Source organism: Mobula birostris, chromosome 2 (assembly GCF_030028105.1).
Source record: "Mobula birostris isolate sMobBir1 chromosome 2, sMobBir1.hap1, whole genome shotgun sequence".
In the NCBI taxonomy this organism is placed as follows: Eukaryota; Metazoa; Chordata; class Chondrichthyes; order Myliobatiformes; family Myliobatidae; genus Mobula; species Mobula birostris.
Window position 1 is genome coordinate 137,715,751 of NC_092371.1, and position 18,997 is coordinate 137,734,747.

General features: G+C 41.4%; 1 protein-coding gene across 2 annotated transcripts in view; it reads left to right on the forward strand.

Moving 5' to 3' along the window:
* The first annotated feature begins 334 nt into the window (after nt 1–334).
* The window catches only part of map3k5 (mitogen-activated protein kinase kinase kinase 5), a 189,531-nt gene continuing 170,868 nt past the window's right edge, over nt 335–18,997 (forward strand). For both annotated transcript variants that reach the window (XM_072249338.1, XM_072249347.1), the window contains exon 1: nt 335–996. In XM_072249338.1, the coding sequence (XP_072105439.1) occupies nt 657–996 (340 nt within the window). In that variant the 5' untranslated portion in view covers nt 335–656. The remainder of the gene's footprint in view (nt 997–18,997) is intronic.

The window sequence follows — 18,997 nt, forward strand, 5'->3', positions numbered from 1 at the left end:
AGGGTCTCCCTGGTGGGCTCCTCAAGAAGGGAGCCGAAACTCGGAAAGGGTGGGAGCTTGTGTGACCTGAAATATTCACATTACTCGTTGAGTTACGGTTGTCATGACAGGCATCTTTGTCGATTTCCATGAACGTAGCGTGCAATGTAACCGAAAGATTGTTTCATACTTGTAATTCTGCAAGGGTGAAACAAATTGCAATGAAGAACAAGCATGAGGTATGACGTGAATGTTTGAAAATTCCACCACAGCCCGGCTGACGGTGACTTGTTTGTGAAGTTCCTGCGCGCGGTCTCTTTCCCACGCCCCCTGCTGTACTGCAATCGGCCATTAGTTGGATGTTCTCCTATTTTGGTAATCGGACGGCCCCTGAAATTTGACTTACAACTGACTCTCCGGTGCTCGTCAGTGAGATACACACCGTCTGAAACCGAAGAGGTGCTGCAGTTCGCATCGCTGATTGGAGTCCTGCTCTCTGCTGCTAGTTTGAAGTCGGTGCGTTAGGTTTTCGTTTGTGAATTAGGACAAAATGAGCTGCATTCCCGGAAAGAGCAGGGGATGCGGAGGAACGTTCCTTTGAAGTCTCTCATGTGGGCCATAGTAAGCTGGACCGGGAGAGCCGCAGCATTGCCGAAATCAGCGGCTCCGCTCGCACCATGAACGCCGACCGGGAGACGGCAGAAGCCCTGGCGCTTGCCGAGGGAGACGCCGGGACAACGCTCTCACCGGCCAGCAGCGTGCCAGCCGGCACTTACTGGCAGGACCACACGGTGCCCGCCACCGCACCCGCCCTGGTGCCGACAGCTCGCCTTAAGAACCGGCCGACCACTGTGGTGTATGTGGAGAACGAGGCGGCTCAGCAGCAGCTGGCCGAGAGCTTGGCGCTGCAGTGTCTCACGGAAGCGTGCGAGAGTGTCAGCGCCGACCTGCAGACTGTACCCTTCGAGAAACTGGACTTTGGAGAGACAGCCGTCCTGGACTACTTTTATAACGCAGGTAAGGCGAATGGGAGCGGAGAGGTGCTCCCACATTAAAGCTGCTGCGGCGTGCGTCTTCGCCTGACAACAGGGAGAGTAGGAGCAAGCTGTACAGACTTTCTTACTTTAACCAGAGGGTCGTACTGTTATTGCTCCAATTAGCGGAAAACTGAAATTAAAAGCGTTTTTGCATTTCAATAACACATTTCGATGCTCTTAAAATATCGGAAGCGCCGTAGCAGAAGACCACTTATATAGTTTCTCATGAAGGGTCCCGGCCCGAAAGGTCGACTATTTATTCCTTTCCTAGACGCTGCCTGACCTGCTGAGTTTCTCCAGCGTTTTGTGCGTGTTGCTCTACTTCTGTTTTCTCATTGGACGCAGTTTGTTAGAGCCGAGAGGCCGTTTAAAAACCTGTTTCTTTAGGAAAACCCCCTCAGCACGGCGGCGCTGGAGAGCGAGCTGGGATTGTGTTACTGTATTCAGCTCTCGAGTGTGTTTCGAAATCCCAATTTTAGGCGAAAGTGCTGTGATGTAGTCAAAACTATGTTTAAGTATCTCCGTGTTGCACATATTATTCCAGCGGTATTGATATGACGAAACTCTGCGCTTTAACTTGTCTAACGCTGAGGCCCGCTCCTGCTTGCCAAGGTGAACCGAGCCTGTTGCTATACATTCATTTTTAGCGAACTGCAGCAGCAGCAAGGGCGATAGTAAAATTAGAGACGGAAACGAGACAGGTTGGAGTTGAGGTAGGGAATCAGAGGTAAGCCCGATGTGTCAGTGATAATCGTAAAAGAGCTGGCCAGTGAAGTCCCACCTTCTAGTAAATTCATGGAGCTACAATTAAATAATGACGATAATTACAGTGAATTCGGTAACACGAGTTCCTGCCTTCTGTATTTGTTCCGGAGATTTATGAAACTGACTTAATATTTGTCAGAAGTAATTAGTTCTGGCGAGTTGAAGCTAGATTTTTTTTGATCCAGATTTAAGACAAGTTTGCTTTGTGTGTATGTTTAGTCTAAGATCCTTGCAGCTACAGCCTGACAGAACAAGTCTGTAAGATACTGCTGTATCAGGCTGAGTGACTGGATGTGAGCGGCTGAGCGCTTCAGAAGGCATGATTAACCTGCCCTTGTCTTGTGTACGTCTACCTGACTTCAAGTCAGATTAACAAACACTCAGATGTCCACGCAAGTAACAAGCAGTGATGATGATGGTGAAATTGGTGATTAAAACGAGACGAGTTGGAGATGAAACAGGTGTATCATGGAATTGTAGAAAATTAATGACAGAAAGGTGACAATTTGGCCCATCGAATCCATGCCCATTGGAAAAAACCTTCACAGCTTAATTTTGTCTTCAAAGTTCAAAGTAAATTTCTTCTCATAGTACATATATGTCACCATATACAACCCTGACATTCATTTCCTGTGGGCGTACTCAATAAATCCAATAACTGTAATGGAATAAATGGAAGATGGCGGAGGGATTTCCAGTGATGGACGGGGTCATAACCATTACCTTTTGTAGGATTTTCCATTCAAGGGTATTGGTGTTTCTATACCAGGCCGTGATGCAGCCATGTAAATATACTCACCCCTACAATGAGCCAATGAAATGCCATCTACTGCTCACCTGTGGTGCTAGTAGGAAAATTGGAGCAGATCCAAGTCGCTTCTCAGTTAGGAGTTGATTTGTTTCATCAGCAACCTCTCAAAACACTACGGATGTACGTGAACACTCGAACGAGTTAATCAGGGTGGGTCTTTAGTACTCGGTCAGGTACGTCGTCTGGGCCAGATGATTTCTGTCAGTTCACCCTCCTGAAGGATGCTCCCATGTTGGCCTCAGATATTGAAATCACAGGGTCATCAGGGGCAGTGGGAGTTCGTAATCATTCTGCCTTGTTTTGATGGTCAAAGCGAGCATAGAAGGCATTGAGTTCATCTGGAAGTGAATCCAGTTGTATGTCGCTTGATTTTACTTTCAAAGTGCTGATAGCATTCAAGCCCGGCCACAACTGTCAAGCATCTTTCATTGATTCAAGTTTGGTCTGGAATTGCCTCTTCACTTGTGAGATGGCTTTCCAGAGAGCATACCTGGACCTCTTGTAACTTCCTTGGTTGCCAGACTTGAATGCCTGTGATCTGGCCCTCAGCAGATTCCGGATCTCATAGTTCATCCAGGGTTTCTGGTTTGGGAAGACTGAATGATTTTGTGGGGACACACTGGTCTACAACTGATTTCATGAAGTCTGTGATGAGCAAAATGTGCTCGTTCATATTGACGGATGAGTCCTTGAACACAGCCCTGTCCGCTGACTCAAAGCCGCTCCTCTGCCTTTCACCACCACCTCTTGTTGTCCTCATCTTTGGAGCCTTGCTCTTTAGCCTCAGCCTGAATGCAGGAAGGAGAAGGACAACCAAATGATCAGATTTCCTGAAATGTGGTCTGGGCATCGAATGGTAGGGATTCCTTATCTTATCTAACAGTGGACTTCCAAAACCTGCTGGGTAATCACAGTTACCCACAGCTCTTGAAGAAAACATTAAGCACTTTTGAGATGTAATGAAAATTTTGCCCTTAGATGAAAAAATGTTTCCTCCTTTCCCCACTAATGTTTCTGCCAATGGTAAGAGGCTTCTGATTTTCACTCCTTTGCTGAGGAAATCAGGTTCTTCCTAAACACTTTGACTAGGGCAATAGATATAAGGTCATAACTTCATACCTGTCGATTAAATCTCTTCTGGGTATCATCTTTCCAAAATAAACAATCCTAACTATCCAATCTCTCCTCATACCTGCAACTTTATTTATTTTTATTTGCTGATACAGCACGGTAATAGGCCCTTCTGGCCCAGTGAGCCCGTGTCACCAATTAACCCGCTAACCTGTACATCTGGAATGTAGGAGGACACCCGTGCGGTCAAGGGGAGAGCATACAAACTCCTTACAGACAGCAGCAGGAATTGAACCCGGGTTGCTGGTGCCATAATAGTGTTGTGCGAGCCACTACACAGCTGTGCCACTTTGCAAATTTCCTCTGTACACTCTCATTCCAATCATCCCCACTCCCTTGCTTTCACCCCATACCCTTTGATGCCCTGGCGAATCAAGAACCTATCTATTTCTGCCTTAAATACACCCAATGATTTGGCCTCCACAGCTGCTCGTGACACCAAATTCCACAGATTTACCTCCCTCTGACTAAAGTAATTTCTCCGCATCTCAGTTCTAAAAGGGTGTACCTGAATCCTGCAGTTGTGCCCTCTTGTCCTAGAATCCCCTACAATGGGAAATAACTTTGCCATATCTAATCTGTTCAGGCCTTTCAACATTTGGAATGTTTCTCTGAGATCCCCCCTCATTCTCTTGAACTCCAGGGAATACAGCCCAAGAGCTGCCAGACGTTCCTCATACGGTAAATCTTTCATTCCTGGAATCATTCTCGTGAATCTTCTCTAAACCCTCTCCAGTGCCAGTATATCCTTTCTAAAATAAGGAACCCAAAACTGCACACAGTACTTCAAGTGTGGTCTCACAAGTGCCTTATAGAGAGAGCCTCAACATCACATCCCTGCTCTTATATTCTATACCTCTAGAAATGAATGCCAACATTGCATTCACCTTCTTCACCACTGACTCAACCTGGAGGTTAACCTTTAGGGTACCTTGCACAAGGACACCCAAATTCCTTTGCATCTCTGCATTTTGAATTCTCTCCCCATCTAAATAATAGTCTGCCTGTTTATTTCTTCCTCTGAAATGTATTGTATTTCATTTGCCACTTCTTTGCCCATTCCCCTAAACTATCTAAGTTTCTCTGCAGGCTCCCTGTTTCCTCAACGCTACTTGCTCTTCCAACTACCTTTGTATCATCAGTAAATTTAGCCACAAATCCATTAATAACGTAGTCCAAATCATTGACATTCCTCATAAAAAGCAGCAGTCCCAACACTGACCTCTGTGGAACTCCAATGGTAAACGGTAGCCAGCCAGAATAGGATCCCCCTATTCACACTCTGTTTCCTGCCGACCAGCCAATGCTCCACCCATACTAGTAACTTCCCTGTAATTCCATGGGCTCTTATCTTGCTAAACAGCCTCATGTGTGGCAGCTTGTCAAAGGCCTTCTGAAAGTCCAAGTACACCACGTCTTCTGCATCTCCTTTGTCTACCCTGCTTGTGATTTCCTCAAAGAATTGCAGTAGGTTAGCCAGGCAGGATTTTCCTATCAGGAAACCATACTGGCTTTGACCTATCTTGTCATGTACCTCCAGGTACTCAGTAATCTCATCCCTAACAATCAATTCCAACAACTTCCCAATACTTATGTCAGGCTAACAGGTCTATAGTTTCCTTTTTGCTGCCTCCCACCCTTCTTAAATAGTGGAGTAACATTTGCAATTTTCCAGTCATCAATGCCATAATCTATCGATTCTTGAAAGATCATGGTTAATGCCTCCGCAACCTCTTCAGCTACTTCCTCCGGAACCCAAGGGTGCATTCCATCAGGTCCAGGAGATTTATCCACCCTCAGACCATTAAGCTTCCTGAGCTCCTTCTCAGTCGTAATTTTTACTGCACAGGTTTTCACTTCCCTGACACTCTTGAATGTCTGGTATACTGCAGATGTCTTCCACTGTGAAGACTGATGCAAAATATGCATTCAGTTCCTCTGCCATCTCTGTGTCTCTCATTACAATATCTCCAGTGTCATTTTGTATTGGTCGTATATCTACCCTCGACTCTCTTTTACCCTTTGTATACTTAAAAAAGCTTTTAGTATCTTCCTTGATATTAGTCGCTAGCTTCCTCTCATAATTCATCTTTTCCTTCCGAATGACCTTCTTACTTTCCTTCTGCAAGTTTTTAAAAGCTCCCCAATCCTCTATCTTCCCACTACCTCTGGCATCCTTGTATGCCCTCTCTTTTGCTTTTACTTTGGCTCTGACTTCACTTGTCAGCCACAATAGTGTCCTTCTTCCATTCAAAAATTTCTTCTTATTTGGAATATATCTGTCTTGCACTTCCCTCATTTTTTGCAGAAACTCCAGCCATTGCTGCTGTGCTGTCCTTCCTGCTAGTGTCCCTTTCCGGTCAACTTTGGCCAGTTCCCCTCTCATGCCATTGTAATATCCTTTATTCCACTGAAATAACGACACATTGGATTTTATTTTTTTTCCCTCTCAAATTTCAATGTGAACTCGATCATACTGTGATCACTGTTCCCTAAAGGTTCCTTCACCTTAGGCTCTCTTATCACCTCCGCATCATTGCACAACACCCAATCCAGCACAGCTGATCCCCTGGTGGGCTCAACAACAAATTGTTCTAAAAAGCCATCCCTTTGACATTCTACAAATTCTCTCTCTTGAGGTCCATTACTGACCTGGTTTTCCCAATCCACTTTCATGTTAAAATCCCCAACGATTATCACGACATTGCCTTTCTGACACACCTTTTCTATCCCTTACTCACTCTTCCTTCAGTTAGTCCTGACGAAGGGTCTCGGCCTGAAACGTTGACTGCACCTCTTCCTAGAGATGCTGCCTGGCCTGCTGCGTTCACCAGCAACTTTGATGTGTGTTGCTTTTTTTTTCTATCTCCTGCTGTAATTTGTAACCCACATTCCTGCTGCTGTTTGGAGGCCTGTATACAACTGGCATTAGGGTCCTTTTACCCTTGCCATTTCTAAACTCAACCCATAGAGACTGTACACCTTCCAATCCTATGTCATCTCTTTCCAATGATTTAATATTATTTCTTACACACAGAGCCACACCAGCCCCTCTGCCTACTAACCTATCTTTCTGATACACCGTATGTCCTTGCACGTTCAGCTCCCAATGGCAGCCATCCTTTAGCCAAGTTTCAGAGATGGCCACGACGTCATATTTGCCAATCTGTCGCTGAATTTCAAGATTTCCTGCCATCTAAAACTTTCATGTCAAATATTTGTATTACTTGGCAATCTTATCATGTCTCCTTCATTTCTGTCAAAATAATTTACATTACAAAAAGCAAGAAGTGAAGTATTGAGCCCAGTGGGTTACCAATGGTAGCAGCAAAGTCACAATCACCTATCATTATGTTTTGCCCCCTGGAATAGAAACAGTTTTGGATCAGATTTGCCACCCATCCCTCAATCTGACTGCATTTTTCCTCTTGGAAAAGTCTGCCATGCAGGAGATTGTTAGAAGATGACATCAAGCACAACCCTCCTCTTTACCATCATCAACATATCTGGTGAAGCTCATCAGACAGGGTCTTTGAATATGTATAATGTTCTTTAGAATGGATTCCAGCAGCTTGCCTGCACCAAGTTAAACTTGACGTTCATATAGTATTAGGGTGGGATCTTGCTCCTTTCATTTAAAGATAGGACACTTCAAACTTGCATAAAACTGCAAGGCATGACTTCTGGTCAAGATGGCGATGGTTTAGTTGCTAAAAGCTATCGGTCCATTCTATTTCTTATCTCTGCACTCCTTCTCTCCCCTTTTTTTTAAACTCCAAACTGTTAAACTTTTTATTCTCCCTCCTGCCTTTGAAGCCTTTACAATGGCTTCAAAGACCACCAAATCAGGGGAAAAAAGAAGTTCCAGTGGCCGGCTTCTCGGGTGAAAACATTATCTTGATATTAGAACAGCATCAACAGGAGATAATTACTGAATTTAAGTCTTCTTTCAGTTTGTTGGAATTGAAATTGGATCAAATTAAATCCAAAGTGGAGGATCATGCCCACGTTTATCACATCTCGAGTTTGCCACGGATGATTTTGACCGCCGTTTTAAAGAGTTGGAAAACGTTTGTTCCAGCTTGAGAGATCATAACAGCAAACCAATATCCAAAGTTACCGACCTAGAAAGTCGGAGCAGATGTCAAAATCCACGTATTCTCAGCTTGCCAGAGTATCGAAAGATGATCCCCCGCTGAATTTTTCTCAACTTTGCTATGTGAGATTTTTGGGAATGATGTACGTTCGGCCCCGCCCGAGATTGACAGAGCTCATCGTACTTTAGTGCCTAAACCGGAGCTGGGGCACAGGCCACGCCTTGTAATTATTCGTTTTCATCGCTACCAGATTAAAGATCTCTTGGTTAAAGAAGCCTGTTGGAGAGGGAAGTTGGAATACAAGAGTCAACCAATTCTTGTTGTCAAGGACTATGCTCCCCAAGTACTGAGTCTGCGAGCCGAGTATAAAGGAGTCATGAAATAACTATATAATCATGGATTCGGGCCTTCCCTTCGATTTCCAGCCCGCCTCCGAATAACTCTTACTAGTGGAGGCAAAAAGTGGTTTAAGTGGCTACAGAAGCTCAAAAATTTATCGATAGCCTCCCTGTTACTTCGAGTCCCTCAGATTCGGTCTGGTCACTTATACTGGTGGAGAAGTACTTTTTTTTCCTGCTTTTTTTCCCCGATCTTTCTTTCTTAAGTCAGTAATTTTTTTTCATTGTGGGTAGGTCACTGGTAAAATCTGTTTACTTGTTTTTATATTTTTTCTTAAATACTAGTTCATATCTTTTTTTGGATTATTACCTTGAGTTAAACTAACACATTTTGGTGGAATTGTTTTTCTTTTCACTATGTATAAGTTTAGTTTGTAGTGCTAAAAGTTTTCTGGTTTTTAATTGATAAAAGGTGGAGTTGTTGACTATGTTAATAGACAGGAAGTTGGGTTATGGGGTGACTTTTTTTTGAAGAGCTTGCTGCTGCTTTTCGGTAGCTCTCTTGCCATGGGGTGTGGGGCGGGGGGAAGATAGCACCAATATTATTCATAGAACCTTTAGGTATTTGTATTGTTATGATGTATTTCTGTCCTGTTTTTCTTGTTTTATAATTTTGCCCCAGAGCTGTTACACGAATTTGTGATAATGCTTTTGCCTGGTATCCTCTTATCTTTTTTTAAAAGGACAATGGTTAGTCCGTTGAATTTTGTAAGCTGGAATTTTAAGGGATTGAACCATCCTGTTAAAAGAAGGAAGGTGTTTTTACATCTTAAATAGCTTAATGCAGCCATTGCTTTTTTGCAAGAAACACACATTCACAGTTCTGATAACTCTCATCTCATGTCAAGATGGGTGGGCTAGCACTTCAATTCTACTTTTCAGGCTAAAGCTGGAGGGAGGTCTCAATTTTTATAAATCATAATGTTCCCTTTGAGCTTCATAACAAAGTACCTGATACAAATGGTCGTTTTATTATTGTCTTGGGGAAATTATGTAACACATTGGTAGTCTTGGTTAACTTGTACACTCCCAATTCGGATGACGTGGAGTTTTTTGATCGTTTTTTCTCTTTATTGCCTGAGCTGAGTTCTTATTCTCTCATATTGAGCTGTGATTTTAATTGTTGGTTAGATCCACTTTTGGATTGGTCTTCCTCTATTTCTAGACTACCCAGTAAATCTGCTTTATCAATTCAGTCTTTCCTTTCCAATTATGGTATCTCCAATGTATGGCTTTTTCTCCATCCAAATGAGAGAGAAACTCTTTTTTCACATATCCATCACACTTTTACTAGAATTGATTATTTTTAATTGATAATCAGCTGATTCCATCTGTTCATTCTTGTGACTATCAAAGTGTATTGATTTCAGATCGCGCCCCAGTCACCCTGTCTATAATTCTTCCTGGTTTCCCCCAAATGAATAAGCATTGGTGCTTTAATCCGACCCTGTTGTCAGACAATGATTTTGTAAAATTTATGGAGGGCCAGATAACTTTTTTTTAAATACTAACATGTCATCTGAAACCTCAAGTCAGGTTGTTTGGGACGCTTTGAAAACATATCTAAGGGGTCAAATAATTTCATATACTGTGAATTTGAAAAGAAAGACCCATAAAGAGTGATTAGATCTGGTCAATCAAATTAAAGTAACAGACCAACTATATGCCCAGACCAAAAATCCGGAGTTGTATAAGAAATGAGTGGAATGTCAAACTAAGTTTATCCTTATTTCCACTCACCCAATTGAACACCAACTTTTGGAAAGTAAGAGCCGGTTTTATATCCATGGTGATAAATCTGGTAAATTTTTAGTTAACCAGCTAAGGCGCTCTAAAGCTAAACAACATATTACAAAAATTTGAATGGGAAATGGGAATATTACCTTGAATCATTCTGAAATTAATGACATGTTCAAGAATTACTATTCTCGATTCCATACTTCCGAATCTTTAAATGATAATATTTCTGTCAAGCACTTTTTAAATAGTTTAAATATCCCTACGCTTTCTCTTGATCTCAAACCAGCTGTTTCTGTATTGCAGTCTGGTAAATCTCCTGGACCTGATGGGTTCTCTGCAGAATTCTATAGATTATTTTCCTCACTGTTTTCGCCTCAACTAATTTTAGTTTTATCCGACTGGTTTAAACAAGGTAAGTTGCCAGCATCATTCAATGAGGCATGTATCATTCTTTTAGCGAAAAAAGGCAAAGATCCATCAGAGTGTTCTTCGTATAGGCCGATTTCTTTGCTAAATGCAGACATCCCACCTCTCCTGGAAATTCCGGGAGTCTCCCGCATATTAATAGTGGCTCCCTTATATACAATGTCACGGAAATCAATTTTTTTGAGAGCCAGCGAGAGAGCGCGAGAGAGAAAGCAAAAGAGAAAGCGCGAGACCGACCACGAGAGAGAGAGAGCTCGAGCGAGAGAGTGCGAGAGCGACCACGAGAGAAAGCAAACAAGAGAAAGCAAGTGAGAGCGCGCGAGCGAGAGAGAAAGCGCGCGCGCCATGGGAGAGTGTTCCAAAAAAAGAAAATATAAATTGTATGTCACCCCAGACTACTGTACCCTAAAGTGTACCCCTGCCTAATAGTGGTCAAAAATAATGATGGTATTGCTCGCTGCACTGTTTGCAACAGTGACTTTTCTATTGCCCATGGTGGGTTAAGACTGTAAAAGACATGTTGAGGTGAGTGTAACAGGTGTCATTTGTTCATTAGCATAGCTAACATTATTCAAACTAGCTGGCTGGCTGCTAAGGAGCTACTCTATTGCAGACATCCCACCTCTCCTGGAAGTCTTCCACAAATTGATGGTGCTACCTCCCTGAAATAAGTTTTTGCAGGGTGGGATGTCTGTAAATGTTGATGTTAAAATTTTGGCTAAAGTTTTGGCCCCTAGATTGGAGAACATTCTACCCTTAATTATTTCTGAAGACCAAACTGGTTTTTTTAAAAATTGTCTCCCTTTTTTTAAATATACAGCATCTATTTAATATCTTATGCTCACCTTCAGCTGGGATTCCTGAATGTATAATTTCTCTAGACGCGGAGAAAGCATTTGATTGTGTGGAGTGGTATTATGTTTTAGAAAAATTGGATTTTGGACGAAGTTTTATTACATGGATTAAATTGTTATATTCACACCCCACTGCTTCTGTCTTGACCAACTCTCAGCAATCCCAGCCTATCAACCTTAAACGTCGCACCTGGCAAGGGTGACCTTTAAGTCCCTTACTTTTTGATCTGGCCGTAGAGCCATTGGTGATTGCGTTTCGTAGCTGTGCTGAATTGACGGGGATTTGGAGGGGGGTTGTTGAGCACAAAGTCTCTCTTTATGCTGATGATCTTTTACTTTTTCTATCAAACCTGACTACCACCTTGTCCCCAATGTTTTCACTCCTTAACAAATTTAGCCAGCTTTCTGGATACAAACTTAATTTACATAAGAGCGAACCCTTTCCAATAAACAAAGAAGCACAAATATTAGAATTTTATAACCTTCCTTTTAAAGTAGTAAATAATCAATTTACTTACCTTGGCATTAGAGTAACAAGGAATTATGAGCGTCATTTTGGAGAAAATTTCACTAATCTTTTAAACCATACAAAACAGAGTCTAGTACAGTGGTCACCCCTGTCTATGTCTCTGATAGGTCGAATTAATGTTGTTAAAATGTATATCCTTCCTAAATTTTTATACTTATTTCAATCTTTACCAATTTTTATTTCTAAAGCTTTTTTTGACTCGTTAGATTCTATTATATCGTCCTATCTATGGAAGGGCAAACATCCCAGACTAAATAAAGCTCACCTTCAAAAACCTAAAAGGGTAGGTGGTATGGCCTTGCCCAATTTTCATTTATGTTACTGGGCAGCCAACATACGTTGTCTTATCTTTTGGTCTTACTTTTATACTCAGTCTAACTGCCCAGCATGGGTGGCAATGGAGTTGAACTCTTATAAGAATCTCTCCATTCCCACACTTCTTGGATCTGCACTTCCTCATCATCTGCCTAAATCAATTGTTAATCCTGTCATCAGACACACTCTGAGAATATGGCCTCAGTTCAGAAAATGTAATGGTCTTCACGGTTTCTCTCTCTCTAGTCCTATTCTACATAATCATCTTTTTCAGCCTTCTATGCAGGATTTCACATTTCAAGATTGGCACAGAAAGGGCATTAGGTGCTTTGAAGATCTTTTCATAGACGATCACTTTGCAACTTTTGAACAACTGTCTGTAAGGTTCAATTTACCCAACACTCATTTCTTCAGATACCTCCAAATTAGACGTTTTATCAACACTTTAATACCAAACTTTCCTGAGGTACCTGATAAAAATGTTGTGGACTTGTTTCTTCGTATGAACCCATTGGGTAAAGGTTTAATATCCATTATTCGAGATACGTTAGCGATTTTGAGGCGAGCCCCCTTTGACAAAATTAAAACTGCCTGGGAGCATGATTTAAATCTTTCTTTGTCTGATGAGGTTTGGGATTCAATTCTCAAGTCAGTTAATTCAACTTCTTTATGTGCTCACCACTGCCTTTTACAGTTCAAGGTTGTACACTGGGCTCATATGTCTAAAACTAAATTATCGTGGTTCTATCCTGATATTAGTCCCTGTTGCGACAAGTGTAGAGGGGGCGAGGCTTCCCTTATTCATATGTACTGGGCTCGTCCTAGCTTGGAGAAATTTTGGAGAGATGTCTTTCTAACTTAATCCCATATACTTAATTGCTGTTTGGACCTAACCCCCTGATTGCTCTTTTCGCCAGTTCGGGAGAAGTTGACATGCATCTGAGTCCGACTAAATGTCGTACATTGTCTTTTGCCTCTCTTTTGGTCAGACGTGCAGTCCTTCTTAGGTAGAGAGATGTTGTCCCACCCACTCATGCTCAATGGCTCAGAGACACTATGTCCTGCTTAGACCTTGAAAAGATTCATTATTCACTTCTTAATTCAGACATAAAGTTCCAAAGGGTGTGGGGACCTTTTTCTGAATATTTTCATAATTCCTGTTTAGATTAAGGGTTTACCCCTCTTTTTTCTTTTGCATTTAAATCCCTTACTTCCAGCTTCTTTTGGTTAAGACTTAATGTTTTTTTTTGATGTGTAATCATATCATAGCTCAGGTAGTAGCTGTATTTTTATAAGTACAGCTCTATAGTGGTAACAGTTCTCATCAACTTTTCTATATATCGTAAGGTTGGCTTGGAGTTGGGTAGTGGGAGGGTAGGGTGGTAACTAACTATACAATTCTACTATGGGTGCTTTTCCTTTACTGTTATGAACTGTACATTTGATATGTTTTGCACTGTATAAACCTTTTTTTTACTTTTTGCATTGTAGAAACTTATAAAAAATTTTTTTAAAAACTGCAATGCATGCATTAACTTCTGTGAACTGACTTTATCCTTACAGGAAAAGGTTTATATAATATGTTTGCATTATAACGTGTGTAATTTTGTATGTTACACCATTTAAATATACACAACGGCCGTTTTATTAGTTGCCTAATGAGTCTAGTAAAGTGGCCAGTGAGTATGTTTGTGTTCTGCTGCTTCAGCCCATCCACTTCAAGGTTCGATGTGTTGTGCCTTCAGAGATGCTCTTCTTCACACCACTGTAGTAATGTGTGGCTATTTGTGTTACAGTTGCTTTCCTGTCGGCTTGAACTAGTCCAGAATGACCGCTCACTGGATGTTTCTTTTTTACTGCACCATTCTATGTAAACTCTAGAGATCATTGTGCATGAAAATCCCAGGCGATCAGCAGCTTCTGAGATACTCAAACCACCCCGTTTGGCACCAGCAATCTTCCTTGGTCAGGGTTATTTAGATCACATTTTTTTTCCCCCATTCTGATGTTTGGTCTGAACAGCAATTGAATCTCTCGGCCATGCTTGTATGTTTTTATGCATTGAGTTGCTGCCACATGATTGGCTGATTAGATGTTTGCATTAACGAGCAGCTGTACCTAATAAAGTGGCCACTGAGTGCATTGATCCATTAAAATATTCTCAAGCATCCAAAGTATTTGGACTGGATTTACTCCTTCAATTAAAATTGTATGGATGTACTTTGTAGTCACATTCATTTGAGAACTTCTTGTAAGTTTGGGAGGACTAAGTTCAAGAGAGGACTTGAAAGAAAATGTGAGAATTTTAAAGTCAGCATAGCTGCACAGGAAGCTACTGTAATGGCAAACACAGAAATAACTGGGTTCAACCTTTACACCAAAGGAAAGGTCTTCTCAATGGCATTAACAGTAATAACCAGATAACCTGCAGACATTTCCTGTACCTTTTCCTGAACCAGATGAGACTATGACATCCCAAAAGGGAAGGGTTAACCTAGTTGGGATTTACTTAGATTTTTAACTTGGTATGTGAAACAGCTTTCTGAGGTGGATGAAATGTGGTGAAATGAAAGAAGGGTGGAGGAAGAGAGAGTACAATTTCCATTAGACTTTGTACTGTCTTCCACCGGGTTGCCCACTGATGTAGTAGTGATCGGCACTACAAGGTTAGGTTTACTTTCCTCTTCCCTAAAAGGGTGGAAAGAGGTGCCTTGAAAGGCTCTCCTGTTTTAGGAGAAAATTACAGGCTCTTTTGACAGTTGAAGGTGACTCATTCTGATAGCACATTCTGGACATGTTGCTACTTACTTATCAAGGAGCCGTTTTGGCTTGTGTGCAGTTTTATATAAACTGCCTGATGAACTGTTCATGATTTGTTACAGCTGAAGCTGGATGGTCATTTTGAAGAATGGAGTGGGCTGTACATGTGTCATTGGTATTGTTGAATTTTAGGTCGTGTTTTAAAAAGGTGTTCTTAATTGCTGAGGTGTATGTGTCATTCTGTAATAGTGCTGTTAAGCCACAATCTCGCTTCTAATGGTTTTGAAATTTTGTGTTATGTTGTTGAATTAAATGTTTGGTGTTATGAAGTAACCTGTTTTAGTTTCCTATTTCTAAGTCTTTTACGATTCTAGGCATTTGTTTGACACTTTTCAGTGCTTTAGTGGAAAAGCAGTTTTGGTAAACTAGCAGTCACATTTAAACCTGAATCTATATCTGCCCTCCTACGGGGAGGGAGAGTGCAGGTTTCAATAACTCCTTAGTTATGACATATATAGTATATCAGAAATTATACAGAATGCCTGCAACCCCACTATCAAGTTAGAAAGTTAACAAATTACAGTCTTGTTGACTTTTACAGGAATAGAAAACAAGTAACTACATTCATTTAAGTAAGTTAATGCAGAGCAGAATTTGATATAAAAACAACAGCCTATGATTATGCAATAAAAATAGAAAATGCTTGAAACATTGAGATATTGAAAATTCACTGACTTCACATTGACAAATGTCAATAACTTTTAAGTGTGTAGGGTCTACGTAGGAAATGGCTCTGCACATTGCAGCTGGAGCCAAGATTCTTGACTTCAATTGCACAGCTGTCATCCATACCAGTAAATCTGTTTATTAATCAAATCATGTTATTCCTTATGGTCAGACAGTTAAAATTATACTTATGTATTTTTAACATTGATAAGTGAGGTTTAAAATAACACTCTCCAAGCTGTATGACAGCATTTAAAGTCCTAGCTGTTCACTTGACTGGTGTTCATTGTCATTAATATTTTACACGTGCCGTCGCTTAACAAACTAAATAATTTGTTTGGCTTGAATTCAAAGGCTTTTGGGACTTTGACCAGTGTTATCTGACAGTACAGTAGTTCATTTGTTAATATGCATCCACGGTGAGAAAGTGTGTCTGAAGATTCTTGTTAGACTCTAACATTTTGGTTCTGATGCAAGATCTTTGACCTGAAACTTTAACTCTGTTTCTCTTCTCAAAGATGTTGCCTGACTTGCTGAGTATTTCTGGTATTTTCTGTTCTTTAGTATTCAAAACTTTTGGTTCATCTGATATATCTACAATGAATTTAGCTATCATGTCAGTACCCGGTGCACCTATTGCTGTGTGAATCAGGATGCAGTTCTATAGTCCATGTTTCTGGTGATGTAAAATACATACTGTACTTCAATGGTGCAGTGTCACCCAACTCATTTGCTCTCAGTACAACAATGTTAATTTTAAAATTCTCATCCCCATTTTCAAATCCATCAATAATTTTATTTCTCTCTAAACCCCTGTATCTCTCCTTCCTTCAACCCACACAATTCTCTCTCTTAAGAGCAGTTCCTCAGGATCAAAGCTGATTTGCTATTCTAGTTCTGTGATGTCTGTGACTGAAGAGTTTTATAGAGGATTCACAGACACTGCTCCAGGTGCATTATGTGAATGTTGACTGGGTGGAATCTGCTGTACTCTTTCTGGTTTTTATACATAGCTTCTGCGTGTTCCCAATGTAGAGATTGGAAATGTTGCTCCTATATTTGCATCTTAAGAAAGAAGCATCCATTATCAAGGACCCCCACCGCTCAGGCCTCGCTGCTGCCATTGGGAAGGAGGTGCAGGAGCCTCAGAACCCACACCACCAGGTTCAGGAACGGTTATTACTCCTCAACCCTCAGGTTCCTGAACTAGAGTGGATATCTTCACTCACCTGAAAACTGAAGTGATTATTGAACACAAACTATGGATTCACTTTCAGGGACTCAGTATTCTCAGCATTTGTTTATTTGTCTAGCTGTCTGTTGATGATTTTATTTGCGTACTTTGTATTCTTTTGCACATTGGTTACTTGTCAGTCTTTGTTTCTGTGCAGCTTTTCAACGATTCTGTTGTATTTCTTTGTCCCACTGTGAGTGCCTGCAAAGCAATGGAATCTATTTATTGGTGACACATCAATATTTGGTGACGTATACGTACATTGATCAGAAATTTACATGGAACTTTTCTATATTTTGAGAGGTCACCTACCAAGGATTCTGATGAATCAATGTTACAATTATTCAAAGAGACTTTGAGAACATCTTTAAACATTTTTTCAGTCCTCCTAGAAATCTCTTGCGGCAAGGGAGCTCGGAGTGGAGAGCCTGGTTTTGGAGTCTGGTGTCAGGGATGCCCATCTACCAGACCCATGATCACAGGTTGGATGTTGGGGACATTGACCTGAAGGAGGATGCCAACATTGGTTTGTTCATTCTGCCACTAAAGTTGTAGGGCTTTGCAGAGACAGTGTCGCTGCAACCTCTCCGGTGCGCTGGGGTGCCTCAGGTATATTGACCATGTCTCTGACTCACTGAAGTGGACAGGGACCACTGTTACTCAGTAAGCCATGAGCTTGGTGCCAGTTTTGAAATCCTGGGCTTCTGATCTCCTTTCCTCCGACAGCTGAAGGTTGTGCTATAGCGCATTGGAGGTGGTGATGGGTTTCATCGTCGATGTTTGCTCTCTCTGAAAGATGTTATCCAAGGTATGGAAAGTGATGTTGTATTTTCCAGAGTTTTATTGTGGATATTGATTTTAGAGCCTGGCTGCCTAATTACTGGGTAAATTATCACAAAGGTCCTCCTCAGTCCCCTCAGGATCAGGACTGTCAGGGTGAAAATGTGGATTCTGCCCACAACAATGCCCAGTTGGCATAAACACAGGAGATTCTCTGGATGCTGGGTCCAGAGTAACACACACACACACACAATTCTGGTGGGACTCAGCTGCTCAGACAGCATCTATGGAGAGGAATAATGAGTTGAGATTTCAGGCCAAGACCCCCAAAACATTGACCCTTTATTCCTTATAGATGCTGCCTGACCTGCTGGGTTCCTCCAGCATTTTGTGTGTGTGTGTGTGTGTGTGTTGTTCAATTGCAGTGATCTTTACTGGATGACAGATCCAGAAAATGCACAGTGCAGCATTGAACAGTGTTTGAAGCTTTTTCAACCTCCCAAAAGCCTTTGACTTCATCAACTAGAAAGGGCTTGTGGTGATTCATTCTGAAATTTTCTGTGCTCGGGACCTCAAGTACTGTTCTTTTCCAGCTACCTGATAAGATGAAAGCTGTGACTCTACCGAAGTGACCCAGTGCCACGGCAGACAGGGAGCAAGCCTCCATATTGAATCAACAAGCTCCTTGCTGGACTGGAGCTAGTCCTTCGAATGAGTAGCTACTTTTTGTTGCCTCCTTTACCCATACGAATTAATGAGATCAATGTGTTTCACTATTCTCATCTCTAATTTTCTTAGCTGCATTACTGCAGGGTGTGCCATCAGCTGCCTGTCCCTACCAACATGTAGTACCAAACCAACCTGCAAGACTGGCACTTTGCGTGGTTATAGCTCCAGGCTAAATGAAGCTAAAATCTCATGGGGCTCAGTGTCAAATTTTGTTTGATTAAGCTCCTGTGAGTTGACAAGGGATGTTTGCATGAAAGTATTTTTTAAATAATCTGTGTCATTTGCATTGCCTGTGAGGCCTGACAGAATATCCCACCAGCATATATGCATTATTCTGTAATTATTACATGAATTTTTATTAGTCAGGATATATCTGTCTTTGTTTTAGAACAAAAGCATTGTTGCATTGATATTATGGAGTGGTTTCATACTGTATGTCAGAGGTTGCCATTAATTGACCTGAAATAAAAGTATCTTTTAAGTGGAGACTGCCCTGGCTGAGTAACATAATGATACAGATTTATATATTGAGTGATTTGCATTCAGACTGCTCCTGAATGACTGTCAATACAAACCAGTATGAGCCTTACCAAACTGCATCTTTGGAACAGCTCGGAAGGGTAAACCTGAAATAGCTTCCTATGAGGTGAATTGCAAAATGAAAAAGCTCATACTTTCCCACATGC